Source organism: Dendropsophus ebraccatus, chromosome 12 (genome assembly GCF_027789765.1).
Source record: "Dendropsophus ebraccatus isolate aDenEbr1 chromosome 12, aDenEbr1.pat, whole genome shotgun sequence".
NCBI classification, from domain to species: domain Eukaryota; kingdom Metazoa; phylum Chordata; class Amphibia; order Anura; family Hylidae; genus Dendropsophus; species Dendropsophus ebraccatus.
The window spans coordinates 73,339,813-73,355,121 of record NC_091465.1 but is presented as its reverse complement, the minus strand read 5'-3'; the positions used below and the strand labels follow the sequence as shown (position 1 = coordinate 73,355,121).

The window sequence follows — 15,309 nt, the reverse complement described above, 5'->3', positions numbered from 1 at the left end:
ATAAAGAGAGAAACATTTTCTCAAACTTTTTTTTTAAATTTATATTGATTAATTTTCTTAGGTGACCTGTAAATGCAATTGTGGTATACTTTAATGGTAATGTACTTCAATGTAGTCTCATTTTTGTGATCTCCTATTACCTCCTGCCTTTACAAGGGTGTAATAAATTAACAAATGCAGCAACTATGGAGGTTGTCAAAGGCTTTCTTACTGCAGTGACAACAAAACGACACCCCACAATTGTGTCATGGGGTTTGGAGTCAGTGGGTATTGGAGACTTCAAAGGACTGGCTACTAAGCAAATAAATGCCACAGTCAAGGCGGATTTAACCAGAGGGCAAAAGGTGCACGTGCACCGGGCCCACTGGTTAACCCCTAGACGACCCTGGACGTACAGTTACGCCATTGAAGTCTGTCCCCAGACAACCCTGGGCGTAACTGTACTTCCTGGGAGTTTCTCCTGCTAGGAAGTGCGCTCCGGAGTGGAGCACGCTTCATAGGAGGTGGTGGCCGGCTGCAGTGAGTAGCCGGCACCTCACTGCTAATGACAGGCTGCAGTGATCGTGCTGCAGCGTGTCATTAACTCCTTAAACGCAGAGATCACGGCACGGCTGCGGCGTTTAAGTGTGAGTGACAGGGGGAGTCCCCTGTCACTTACCAATTGGGACCCCCACAGTGTGACTTCGGGGGTACCCATCGCTGTATCGGACCGCCGGAGGTCTCTTACCTTCCTCCGTGCGGTCCGATCGGTGATCTGCTCACTGAGCCTGCACAGGCTCAATGAGCAGATCGCCTATCTCATTGATCAATGCTATGCCTATGGCATAGCAATGATCAGTGTGTGTAATCACACTAATGTATGTAAAAGTCCCCCAAAGGGACTTCAAATGTGTGTAAAAAAAAGTTAAAAACATCAATACACTACCCCAAATCCCCTCCCCCAATAAAAGTTTAAATTAACCACTTTCTCTTTATATAAATAAAACATATAAAAATAAATAAATAAACATATAATATACCGTAGCGTGCATAATTGTCTAATCTATTAAAAGATAACAAGCGTCATTGCGAATGGCAAACGGCGTACATGAAAAGAGGGAAAAAAGTGTGCGGATTACCGATTTGATGTTACATTATATATTAAAAAATTCATAAAAAGTGATCAAAACGTCCGATCTTCACAAATATGGTATTAATAAAAACTAGAGTATAAAATATATTACATTAGAGAATCTGTGTAAACCTGCATATGATTGTGTTCGGACTGACCTATAGAATAATGGTATCATGTCGCTTTTACCATATAGTGCATCACGTAGACACAGGAACATTTAATACATTTATATCTTCATAAATAATAATTTTGGAATCCCGTCATACATAGTAAAATGAAAGACGGCATTACAAAGTACAACTATTCCTGTAAAAAACAAGCACTTACATGGCCCTGTAGATAGAAAAACTAAAGTGCTAGAGCTCTTACAAGGGGAGGAGGGAAAAGAGAGAGCACATGGGTGGCGCTATATACTATTGGGGGAGAGCACAGGGGGTCTATATACTATTGGGAAGAGCGCAAAGGGGGGCTAAATACTATTGGGGGAGAGCACATGGGGTCTATTTACTATTGGGGAGAGCACAGGGGGGCTATATAATATTAGAGGAGAGCACAGGGGGACTACATACTATTGGGGAGAGCACAGGGGGGCTATATACTTCTGGGGGAGTACACAGGAGGGCTATATACTATTGGGGAAGAGCACAGGGGGGCTATATATTACTGGGGAGAGTGCACAGGGGGGCTATATACTTCTGGGGGAGCACACAGAAGGGCTATATACTACTGGGGGAGCACACAGGGGCTATATACTACTGGGGAGTGCACGTGGGGCTATATACTACTGGGGATAGGACACAGGGGGGCTATATACTACTGGGGTAGCACACGGGGGTCTATATACTACTGGGGAGAGCCCACAGGGGGGTTGCATGTAACTGGAGGAGCACATCGGGGTCTATATACTACAGAGACAACTTAAAACTATGAAGGCACAGAGGGCTGTAACTATGTAGAGCTACAGAGGGGTGTAACTACTATATATGGGTACAAGGGACCTAACTCTTGAGGGCTGTGCACCGGGCCCACCAATGTATTAAAATGGCCCTGGCCACAGTCACAATTCACCTAGATCAATCCCTGCTACTTAAAGCGACTCTGTACCCACTTTGCAACTTAGGGGGCAACTATTTATATCTTTTTGTAGCTGATAAGAAGTCCTTTCTGCTGGTATCTTTATCAAAACTGGTTGTGCTTTCCTGAGGCAGAAAATCAAACTTTAGTTGAGTTGTAGCCGTGTCAAAGAGGCGTGACCTAGAGCGATCATGCCCTAGGCCAGCACCGCCTATGTGATGTTGGTCTCCTTTTCCCCTTGCCTCCTGATCCGCCCACACGGTGTTAGCTGTAAGTGCGCATGCGCCGCTGTCTAACCCCTCAGTTCCGCTGCAATGATGATGGCGGGTCCGGCCGCCTCTGTGGTGTGTCCTCTCTGCGTTGTCCCCGCAACGTGGTACCCGCACCGTCTCTCCTGCCTGTCACCCCCGGAATCAGCTTCTCCTCTTCTTTGCACTTGCGGCGTTGCGCAGGTGCAATGATGCACTAGGCTATTCAGATAAGGACGGTCGCGTCACTGCACCTGTGCGGGATCGGCATGCACCGGTGCATGTGCAAAGAAGAGGAGAAGCTGATTACGGCAGCATGGTACACGGGGGGGGGAGTGACAGGCAGGAGAAGCGGTGTCGGGCCAGGGGCGTCACTGCAGTGGTGCTGGGGGGTCAGACAACGGCGCATGCGCACTTTCAGCTAACACTGTGCAGTCGGACAGAGGGTGGAACGGGAGGCAGGGGGAGACGGAGACCAACACCACATAGGCGGCCTAGGGCTGGCCTAGGGCACGATCGCTCTAGGTCACACCTCTTCGACATTGCTACAACTCAACTAAAACACAACCAGCATTGATAAAGATACCATCAGAAAGGACTTCTCATCAGCTACAAGAAGGTATTAGTAGTTGGGGGTGGTTGCAAAGTGGGTACAGAGTCACTTTAAAATGAGTGTAAATGCAGATAGCAGCTTTTGAGCCCACCTCATTTACTCTGACATTTGTTATACATGTAAGTCAGTTGTAGTCAGTTGTCAGGAAATGGTTAAAACTTTGGTAGGTTTGTCCAACTCTGAGCATACATTTTATAGTGCTACTGTATACCTGTATATCCACTATACAAACTCAAATTACTGGTAATCCAAGAAAAAAACATACCCATTTGAGTCCTCAGGAATGTGTCCTATGATGGTGACACTTTGATATACTCCAAAATTTGCTGCAAAAATTGCTTCATAGGGCCCTTTCTATAAAAAGAAATAGTCTTTAGTATGAAAATATAGAATGAACCAACTTTAGTATAGTCCACAAGTAGAAAATATTAAATTCATACCGATGCATAAAGAGTCATGGCTGCTTCCTGTGGATCAGAATATAAAGAAAGATATAAAACCCATATTATGTAGATATATTATTATTATACCGACATACATAGATACAAACAGTACACAATATACCCATGTACATGTAACTCTGTACAAGAAACTCAAATTGCAAGGTGCGGCCAAACTTGAGATTTTTTCAACAGTATTTAACCCCTTCAGGACCAAGCTAATTTTAGTTTTTTCCTTCTTGTGCTTAAAAGGCCATAGCACGTGCATTTTTACACCTACAGACCCACATGAGCCCTTATTATTTGCGTCACTAATTGTGCTTTGCAATGACAGGCTGAATTTTTTCATAAAATATGCTGAGAAACCATAAAAAAATTATTTGCGCGGTGAAATTGAAAAAGAAAAGGCAATTCTTTTTCTTTGGGGGGGGGCTTAGTTTTTACGCAGTGTGTCCTATGAAAAATTGTGACATGTTATATATGTTCCTCAAGTTGTTACGATTACAATGATATGTAACATGTATAACTTTTATTTTATTTGATGGCTTGTAAAAAAAAATTAAACCATTGTTAACAAATATATGTTCCTTAAAATAGGTCTATTCCCATGCTTATAGCGCTTTTATCCTTTGGTCTATGGGGCTGTTTGAGTTGTAATTTTTTGCGCCATGATGTGTCCTTTTTATTGGTACCTTGATTGCACATATGTGACTTTTTTATCGCTTTTTATTGCAATTTTTCTGCATTTGATGCAACCAAAAATGAGCAATTTTGCACTTTGGGATTTTTGCGCCTACGCCATTTACCATGCGAGATCAGGGATGTAATAAATTTATATTTTGGGCGATTACACACACGACGATACCAAACATGTTGGTTTATTTATTTATTTATTTATTTGTTATAAAATGGGAAAAGGGGGGTGATTTTATTAGGGGAGGTGATTTTTTTTATTAATAAAAACTTTATTTTATTTTCACATACAGTAATATGAAGCCCTCTGGGGAACTTCTATATACACAGCACTTATCTCCCTTGAGATCAATGCTGTGTATATAATAGAGCAATGATCTATCAGATCGGTGCTCTATTATAATGGTCTGCTGCAGACCATCTAAATGGATTGCCAAGCCAGGATCAGCGTCATTCCGACGTCATCCCCCACTAGACACCAGGGAGAGGGGCCACATATACTATCCAAATGCAGCTGTCAGCTTTGACAGCTGCATTTAAATAGTTAATTAACCGGCCGCGGCAATCGGACCGCATCGGCTAATACCCGCGGTTCCTGACTGCACATAGCAACCGGGTACCACGGGCTGCCCTCTCTGTTTACCCTTAACGGCCGCTTCGATAAGGGATTGAAGAATTACCCAATTGCATCTACTCCCTTTATTATTGTCCATACATTTACAAAACTTGCTGCCTGCATGGACTCTTCAAAATAATCATCTATTATCAATAAAACATTTTACAACTGATTGTTAGGAATCTAAAATTGGGAATTCAGTATTTCAAATGGTCTTGGGGTCATCTAATTATTGTAAAGGGCCGTGGAGTATAAAGTAAGACCATGCTGCTGCTGTGGTGAGCACAAGGGGCTTTAACAGGTGGTGTAGTGCAGGGCTAGGTACAGTAGTGTGTGTGTGACCTGGCAAAATGGTAATGCTAGCGTACCACACACATGCAGGACGGTGAAAAAAGAAAAAACTGTGTAAACAACTAAAAAATAACGCCCGCAATTTGCAAATGACGTCCGAAAATAATTGTCATCCATCATTTTATACATTGTTTGGATTGGACATTCGTCATTCCATTGACTTCAATGCGTTGCATTGAAATCCATTAAATAACGAACGTCTTTTAAAATAGATTTAAATTTTCTTTCTTTTGACATTGTGTGAACATAGCCATACCGAGTGCAGGTGACTGATTACTGACACTTCCTTAAAACAATTTAAGGGGGAAAATGTATCAAAAGCTATGTTCTCTGGACTACGATGATAAGGTTGCAGACCCTATGTGGAATCTCGATCCACAGATGTCATCATTGGCATTATTATTAGGGGATGAAGATGTATTTCTTCCACTGACCCAGGGTCAGGTGCCATCCACAGCTTGTGGGTCTGGAGGCAAAAGGTGTAGGCGTAAATCGTCAGCCAGTAGATTTCCCCAAGTCATTGTCTGAAGCCATCACCAGGAGACAGTACTACTCCAACAATCAACTGATGGCACAGAAGCTAAATGGACATCTGGCTAAGCTTATTGCCTTGCAGAGTCTCCCATTCCAGTTAGTGAAGTCTGAGCCATTTAGGGACCAGATGGCTTGTACACAACCTAGATGGAGAGTCAACAAGGCTATTGCATCTTTGCAGGTATACCTTCAGAACAAGGTTGGCATTTCCTTGCGTCTCTCTGTCTTGCATTGGGTACACCTAACCACGTACATTTAGAGTTCCAGCTATGGCCAGAGGTAGTACATATCCATGACTGCCCATTGGATAAATGTCCTTCCGGGACAACTGCAGCACCAACAGCAAGAAGCAATGGAGGTCACACTACTATCTCCTCTGAGATTTCAGCATGTCCATTATCTTGAGACTTAATCGTCTGCCTCCACCACCTCGTCTGGTCATCATGCCACTACACACCCTGTCCCTGTGGCACATAGCAGTGCCAAACCCAGTGCTGTCAGTCCTTCACCTGCGCAGCCTTGGTGCAATTTCCAGGTAACCAACTGGCAGATAATGCATGATGTCTGCTGATTGCTGGTACCATTCGAGCAAGCCACTCTGCTGGTCAGCCATAATGACTATGGTGTAAATAATGTCATCCTCCTGCTTCACGTCATGGAGATGACATGGAGGACCATCATTGCAGAGAGCAGCAGAGCGACCGTCTATAATGTCAACCTGAGACAGGAGATGGACAAATAGGTGGTGGAGGAAGAGAAAGTATATGGCCAGGTGTTCTAAACACCAAAGGGTAGCATCTCTGGCCCGAAAAACACCAGAGGAGATGGAGGAATTTTTTTTTGAAGAGGATGACTCCAGGACACCCTGGAGTTACACAGAAGGGCACCAGTGAGGAAAGGCGCTCAGTGAACCTCGTACATATGAGGCCACATCACAGAGGGGAGGGGAGGGCAGAACATTACACTGGGGGCAGATGGACCCGTCTCCAGTGCTTCAGGCCGGGCTAATGACCGGGAATAGACCGGGATGTGGTTTAAAAAAAGAACCCTGCACCAGCATCCTCGTCCCAGCGCCAGTCTATTGATGTAAAGATCTTAAAGCAATGTACCTACTGGTACATTCGCTTTAATGATGTCTGCATGAAGAAGAGAGCCTCACACCACAGCAAATGCACTCCCTGACAAGTGAGGGTTTTGGCTACTTCTTCTGAGCAGGCTCTTTTTCCTAAGGGGAGACACATGGACTAGTAAATGTAAGATTTAGCAGCCTAGGGGAAACAGACAGGCTAGTGAATCTAATGTTCAGTAGCCTAGAGGAGACAGATGAAAGTAAATTGCAGCCAGACCCCAAGTGTCCCAAGGAGAACCCAGATAAATAAGCTATACCCCGCTCTAAGACCATGTGATCACCAGAGTGTAGCAGCCAATGTTGGCACACTCACCACCAGCGGCTGAGGGGGCTTATCTTCTGAAGAGGACTCCTTAACAACTACAGCATTAAAATTCTGCAGATGAGCACCACAAAGTTTGCAGCAGACTTCTTTTAACTCTCCCGTCAGCATACCCTGGCGCTTCACTATTCCGCCACATGACGTCAGTACGTCCCCACATTGGGAACGCCACTTCCAGGTTCAGCTGCACATGTTATTTCAAACACGACTGTGGCCTAGCCCGGGGTTGTGAACGCTGATAAAGACAGAGTCCTTAGGCATGGAGGAGTTTCCAACACTACCACTTTCACACTGAGAGATGGCGCGTGGCATCCAATGGCCATCACTTCCTCCCAAACATGAGGATCCTCCAGACCCTCCTTGGATGGAAGGGAGGCCAGGCTCAATCGATCCTACTGGAAGGAGGTAATACACTTTCGAAGGGGGGGGGGATCTCTCCTCATCTCCATGATGAATTCCCCACCTCTTCCATCATAACTGATCCCCAGTTATTAACTCCTTGTCACCATTATTTAGGGGTCCTACACGCTCTTACCTTGTTTTTTTTGCATTAATATATTTGAAGAATTTTGGGGGGGTTCTTTTTCTATTTATGGGCATCTGCCTTTCATTGTGAATTTTTGCTGCTTTTATTACATTTTTAGGCTATGTTCACACTACCTATATGTCCAGCCGTAGTTCGTACGCGGCCGGACATGTGCGGCTGAAACTACAGCCGTAGGAAAAATAGACATGCGGCCGGATTGCGAACATGCGGGTGAACGGCGAACATACGCCCGTAGTACAGTTATGCTTCCCTAGCTTGTTTCGAAGCAATCTGAAGCAGGTCATTTACTTGGAAATCTTCGCCCAGCCCAATAAACCACACAGAACCTTTTTAATATAAAAATCAAGTTCGATTTGGCTGAAAAAAGTATTCCGTACGGGACCGCATTGAAATCCACGGCCGTGAGTTGGAACAGTTCCGGCTGCAAACAATGGTCTTGTTCATTTTTCACGGCGCCGCATACGATCCGGCCGTAAGCTCATACGTAGTGTGCATTGTGCGGGCAGATATCGTATACTTTCAAGCGTACGCATCAACCTCAAAACTACGGGCGTATATTTGCGGTTCGCACTACGGCCGGAAATGTACGTAGTGTGAACATAGCCATACAGGTTATGTTGACCTCTTTGTAATGTTTAAAGGCTACAGCTGACCCCTCTGATTTGTATATTTTGAATAGCCCTTCTAACCTCAGTTGTAAGCCATGTGAGATTTGATTTTAATCGTTTATATTTGTTACCCATAGGAATAAATTTAGCAGTACAGTTATTTATTGTGGATTTGAAGATTTCCTATTTATAATCTGTATCAGCAGACAGCCCAGTCATGAAGGAGTCCAGCCATGTCTTATTGACACCAATTACATCAATGTTGTTTTTTTCCAGACTTAGGCTACGTTCACATCAGCGTTTTTCTTTTTTTCTAATGGATCCGTCCATATTAATTAAACGGATGAGCATAAACTGATGAGCAGACTGATGCAAACTGATTGCAAAATGTTAATTTTTTTTAATGGTCCGTTTGTATTTTGGCTTAAAAAAACTGACTTTTGTACATCAGTTTGCATCCGTTTGCATCAGTCAGTATCTGTTTTTCTATCAGTTTATTTTTCTTCTTTGGTTTCTTGCTGCTTCTGCGCATGCTCAGTGCATAAACGGATGAAAACAAATGGATGTGAACGGAAATACCTTCCGTTTTAGATCTGTCCTCATTGACTACAATGTAAAAAAAAGCGGAAGTGCACTTTCCGTTCGTGATCCGTTTTTTGAAACGGAAAGAAAATTACTGCAAACACTATTTTTTCCTCCGTTCAAAAAAACGGATCTTGAACGGATTGCATGCAAACGAAGCACAATTAGGGCAAACAGAGCACACTAAAATATCATGGGAGTCTATGGGGATTTTAACGGATCCGCCAGTTTCCGTTTTGCTTACTCCAAAACGGAAAAGGGAGACGGAATGGTGCCGGATGGTCAAACGCTGATGTGAACGAACCCTTAGTAAGCATTTTATATTACCATCTAGTTTAACACATTCAATATCAGAAATGGGATTTATTACAGTGCTGTGGCTACAATGGTTTTCACTGCTAATCTGCAATAATGGATCTCCCTATCCACTGCTCTCATCCTCCACCCACACGTCTCTTCTTTCACCTCTATGTTCTGTCCCCTCTTTAACCTATCAGCCACTATATTACATAGACAACCTAAAAAAACCTGAACCACTCAAATTACCACAAAATAGAATGTTTATTGATTAAAAATATGATCAGAATATATATGATGGTCCACATTTGAAAGATGATTAAAACATCACAAAACAGAAGGGAGACTGCTAAATGCAGATGACTAATCTGCTGCAAGGGAAAAATTAATTTCCAAGAGGTGTAAATACCCGGCAGCATACTAGTACATGTTAAGGCCCTATTACACAAAACGATTATCGGCTGTATGGCCGATTATCAGCTTGTGTGATAGCAGGCAACGATCAGCCAACATGAACGATGTTGGCTAATTGTTGCAATCGTTTGTCTTTCAACATGTTCAACTATCTGCTGCCGTCGCTCCTTGGAATAGGAGCGGCAAAAGCAGACCGCTGCTATATGGTATGGGCTGCCTGGACAATCTAGCGATCACCCCGACGGCCCCACCTGCACTTACCCGCTCGCTGCCGCCGCATGTAACAGCAGTGGCAGCAAGCAGTGAACGAGGAGCAAACGGTGTAATAGGGGCTTTAGTAAGTGAATAGTGCCATTCAGGGATGTGATCTATTTGTTTTTATGATTCTGAATGCAGCAATGGCAAATATGTTTATTATTTGTTTATAGGAAAATGGAGGGGATTTAAATTTTTATCATGGGATTGGACTTTCTTTTATTAATGTTTTTTTTTTTTTTAACACTAATTTGTAGTCAACCCAGGGGACTTCTATGAGGTATGCACAGATTGCACATAGGGAATCAATGCAGTACATATGTACTGCATTGATCTATGTAATTGGTGGTTGATTGTTAAGGGCTACTGAAGCAAGGACCAGGCCATTCTGAGGCCTGGGCCAGTAAGTATGACAGACTAGTTTCCCATGATTACATCCTGGGAAGCTGACCTGGGCGCTAGACCACTAGGGAAGGCTCTTTAATGGAAATACTGCTTTCAGTTTTGATGGCAGCATTTAAATGGTTATTAAGCCAGTGTTGTCAATCAGGTCGTGACAGCTAATAGCCAAGGTCACCGCCTGCTGATAGCAGTAAGGGTGGCATAGTACAGAGAGGGCTTACATCGTAATAGAGCGCTTATCAAATTATGTCAAAATAAAATTGACTTCTTTCAAATTTTTCATGCAATTTTGGAGTTTATCACAAACAAATGCTCATGATATCAAGCAAAATTTACCACGTACATAACCTACAACATGTCATGAAAAAAAACCCCATCAATTGGATAAGTTAAAACAGCAGCATCAGTTGTGGTTCAAAAAAAAGGTTATATGTCTGTAACTGTTATATGTCACACAATAAATTTGTGAACCGTCTTCAAACCACCACTGTTGCTGTTGGACTCTTTCTTCTTGTCTATACAGACCCCCTAGCCTGGGACTGGTGGTCACCAGCATGTATGAAACATGTGCATAAATCTTCTGCAATTACCTGGGAATAACAGATGCTGTTTCTATTTTTTGGGCATGTCAGAGAGGCATATCAAAAGTTTTTATCAGTCAGGATCAGACCTTCATTGATCAATAGAATGAGTGCAGGGAGCACTGTGCTGCTTCGTGGTCCACTATTTGCTCTGTGTCAGTGAGAAAAGACTTGCCCCATAAGCAGTTTTTTTTTTTTATGTGACACTGAGCCCGGAGAGGAATGCTCTGAGCGTTGCTTCTCCCACCTTGTTATCATGAACATTCTCAGACCTGGACAAATCAAAACTTTTTACATGTGTCTCTGTCTGAAAGTGAGTGACTGTAAGATTAAAAAAATGGGCCTCGGTCAATAATGCCCAAACTCCTAAAACTTAGCTGGCAATTAAGGGGTTAAGCATAGTTAGTAATACAACCTATATATACAAATAAATAAATTATTACACTTACAGCAAACACTGCAAACTTGAAGTGAGAAAAGGGAGCAAACGGAATCTTCAACCTGTTACCGTTGAAGCTGATAGAAGAGCATAACTATATATAGAAGTCACATGTAATCTCTTCTTTGTCTTAATCATCTGATTTAAATGAAATGTTAGTTTCTCACACCAAGGTTATTATTATTATTTTTTTTTAATAAACATGTGGGCTACAGTAATTACAGCTGGTATGATGAGTACATGTGATTTACCTGCCAGCGTAACTCAAGTTCTCATAGCACCATACCTCCCAACTTTTGTTTGGAGGAAAGAGGGACAGTCACGGCAATGTGCCACGCCCCTATGGCCACGCCCCCATAGCTACGCCCGCATTAACTATTACCATTATATAGGAAACAAATATTCCCACCAGATCTTCACCACATAGTGACTTATCCCCCCTTATACAATTACTGCATAACCATCCACTATACACAGAGCAGTTCTCTCCCTCAGCACTGACCATATAGCGGTAGATTAGACTGTACACCTGCAGACCTTATAGGTGATTATAGTGCAGTTATTCAGTGACTCACAGGGGACGTCTTCTCTTGTTGATCACTTTTGTGGTTCTTCGCCATCATGCACGGCCATCTTGAAAACCTCTCCGGCCATCTGCAAAACAAACATTTTAGGATCCTGTCTCCAATATCATCCTCATCTGCTTCACAGTAACTCTCTGTGCCCCATATGGTACAGACCCCTCTGTGCCCCCATATGGTACAGACCCCTCTGTGCCTCCATATCTCATTGTAGTAACCCCCATCTCCCCATAGAACACAATATAGTAACCCACCTCCCCCTAGGACACACTGTAGTAACCCCCCTCCCCAGTTAATCCCACTGTAGTTACCCCCCTCCCCAGTTAATTCTATTGTAGTAATCCCCCTCCCCAGTTAATCCCACTGTAGTACCCCCCTCCCCAGTTAATACCAATGTAGTAATCCCCCTCCCCAGTTAATCCCACTGTAGTAATCCCCCTCCCCAGTTAATCCCCCTGTAGTAATCCCCCTCCCCAGTTAATCCCAATGTAGTAATCCCCCCTCCCCCAGTTAATCCCCCTGTAGTAATCCCCCTCCCCAGTTAATTCTATTGTAGTAATCCCCCTCCCCAGTTAATCCCCCTGTAGTAATCCCCCTCCCCAGTTAATCCTATGGTAGTAATCCCCCTCCCCAGTTAATCCTATGGTAGTAATCCCCCTCCCCAGTTAATCCTATTGTACTAATCCCCCTCCCCCAGTTAATTCTATAGTAGTAATCCCCCTCCCCAGTTAATCCTATTGTAGTAATCCTCCTCCCCAGTTAATCCTATTGTAGTAATCCCCCTCCCCAGTTAATAATATGGTAGTAATCCCCGCTCCCCCAGTTAATAATATGGTAGTAATCCCCCTCCCCAGTTAATAATATGGTAGTAATCCCCCTCCCCAGTTAATAATATGGTAGTAATCCCCCTCCCCAGTTAATCACACTGTAGTTACCCCCCTCCCCAGTTAATAATATGGTAGTAATCCCCCTCCCCAGTTAATCTCAATGTAGTAATCCCCCTCCCCAGTTAATAATATGGTAGAAATCCCCCTCCCCAGTTAATCTCAATGTAGTAATCCCCCTCCCCAGTTAATAATATGGTAGTAACCCCCCTCCCCAGTTAATCCCAATGTAGTAACCCCCTCCCCAGTTGATCTTATTGTAGTAATTCCCCTCCCCAGTTAATCCTATTGTAGTAATCCCCCTCCCCAGTTAATCCTATAGTAGTAATCCCAGTTCATCCCAATGTAGTAATCCCAGTTCATCCCAATGTAGTAATCCCAGTTCATCCCAATGTAGTAATCCCACTGCAGACCCATCCCTGACAGAAAATAATAAAAACTACATATACTCACCTAGTCAGGAGCAGTCAGATCCCAGCTGGCTGTCTGTCTTCTCCCAGCTGGCCACAGGTCTGGGACACAGCAGGAGGGAGCAGGCAGCCTGACACACAGCTCCCTGCCCCCACAGCTCCTGCTCCAGCCCCGCGGTATCTGCTTTCTTCTCTCCGACCTGTCCCTGACCTGTGACGTCACCAGCAGCAGCCGCGGCAGCCTGTAGGAGACGGACAGGAGAGAAGAGGAGAGAAGAGGAATGCAGGTACCGCGCGGGGCTGGAGCAGAGAGCTTCCGGGGCAGCAGCTGAGCTGTGTATCCGGCTGGCTGCTCCAGAAGCTCTCTGCTTATACAAACAGCATCCCTAAAGCCACCTGACACTGTCAGCAGCCGCAGGAGCCGCTCACACTGTCAGATGGCTTCAGTGACGCGTGGGACACAGGGGAACCTTCCCGGGACAGCGGGACATCACCCCCAAATCGGGACCGTCCCGCTGAAACCGGGACGGTTGGGAGGTATGTAGCACCCAAACCACTAACATGTACACATATCCTACCCAATATAAAGATGACCCTGTGAGACAAGGGGTCTTGCACCCAAGACTTTTGGGTAGTTGTGGACCACTGCGTATACTCCTACTATGTACTCCAATCTTAAAAAATATAGCACAGTATACAACAATGTAAACACATGGGTTGAGATTTATCAAACATGGTGTAAAGTGAAACTGCCTCAGTTGCCCCTAGCAACCAATCAGATTCCACCTTTCATTTTCCAAAGAGTATTTGATGAATGAAAAGTGAAATCTGATTGGTTGCTAGGGGCAACTGAGTCAGTTTCACTTCACACCATGTTTGATAAATCTGCGCCATGGTGCACCACTAGACAGTACCACTATCGGGCCATGTTCACACATGGTATGACACCGGCCGGGTCACAGAACAGCCGGTCTCAGAGAAGATCATCCCAGCTAGTACCGGCCGGATGATCTTAATTTCTGCTTAATTGGGATGCGGACGAACCCTTGTGCACCCACATCCAAATTCACTGATCCAAACAATGTAGCGGGTGGCCAAACTGACAGGTCTGTGCGGCTGCTATTCAATAAAAAGCGGCCGCACAAAACTGACATGCCAGTTTTTTCGTGCTACTATGTATACTATGGGGGACATTTATGAAGTCCAGCGTTTTTTACGCCGAGCAGCTTACAAATGTCCCTGCAGCTTCGCAGCTTAAGGGATTTATGTAGAGATGCATAAATATTTTGAAACCTATGCCAGCTCAGATCTGGCGTAAGTTTCAGTATCATTTTTTCACGGAAAAAATGATAAATAGGGCGCACGCAGAGGACGCGCCCCCTCTGTGTGTAGCCGCATCCCCCGTATCGCCCCCTCTCTGCTCCACTGGCGAAGGTGGCGCAGATGAGGCAGGGGCGAAAAAAATATTCGCAAAAATACTGTTTGCAAATATTTTTACGCCGATTTGCCCCATCTGTGCCTAAAAAAGGCATTTACGCCTTTTCAGTCATGTCCCCCTTTGTGTGTACGCTCCGACCGGGATTCCATTCATGCAAATACAATGTATGAATTTGCAACAACGGCCGTGATGTATGCAAAAGAGACGTTGTGTAAACATGGCCTCAGACTTCTTAGACAGTATAAGGCTATGTTCACACTACGTAAGAGACCGGCCGTTCCGTGACCCGTGACGATCTTTATGGCCGTAGTGTTCTGATACGGGCGCATCAGCACGTGCCCGCATCAGAACTCCCCATAGCGCACAATTAAGCAAGCGGCCTGACAGGGTCTCCTACGGCCGTAGAAAACTGACATGTCAGTTCTTTGCGGCGCCGCACGGGATCACGACCGGACCGTATAAGATATGTATACGCTCCGGCCTGGATCCCATAGAACAATAGGCATTATTCCACAACGTGCAAAGTACGGCTGTTGTTGCCGATGGCAACAACGGCCGTACTTTTATGAAGTGTGAACATAGCCTAATACTGGTATACTATACTATATGGCACATGCTTTTCACCGTTTGTGTCACACAACGATATCACTAGGCCAAAAAAGATCTTTTTTTATAGTTGTAGATTACTGTGTATACTCCTACTGTGTACTCCAATCAAGCAAGTACACCACAGTATA

General features: G+C 44.3%; 1 protein-coding gene across 1 annotated transcript in view; it reads right to left on the bottom strand.

The window, feature by feature from the left end:
• LOC138769454 (galectin-4-like) overlaps positions 1 to 13,810 on the bottom strand; it is a 41,125-nt gene extending 27,315 nt beyond the window's left edge. The window contains exons 1-4 of the mRNA XM_069947950.1: positions 13,713 to 13,810; positions 11,835 to 11,913; positions 3,490 to 3,516; positions 3,315 to 3,403 (exon numbers count right to left, since the gene is read on the bottom strand). Coding sequence (XP_069804051.1) covers positions 3,315 to 3,403; positions 3,490 to 3,516; positions 11,835 to 11,882 — 164 coding nt within the window. The 5' untranslated portion in view covers positions 11,883 to 11,913; positions 13,713 to 13,810. The remainder of the gene's footprint in view (positions 1 to 3,314; positions 3,404 to 3,489; positions 3,517 to 11,834; positions 11,914 to 13,712) is intronic.
• Between the last annotated feature and the right edge of the window lie 1,499 nt (positions 13,811 to 15,309).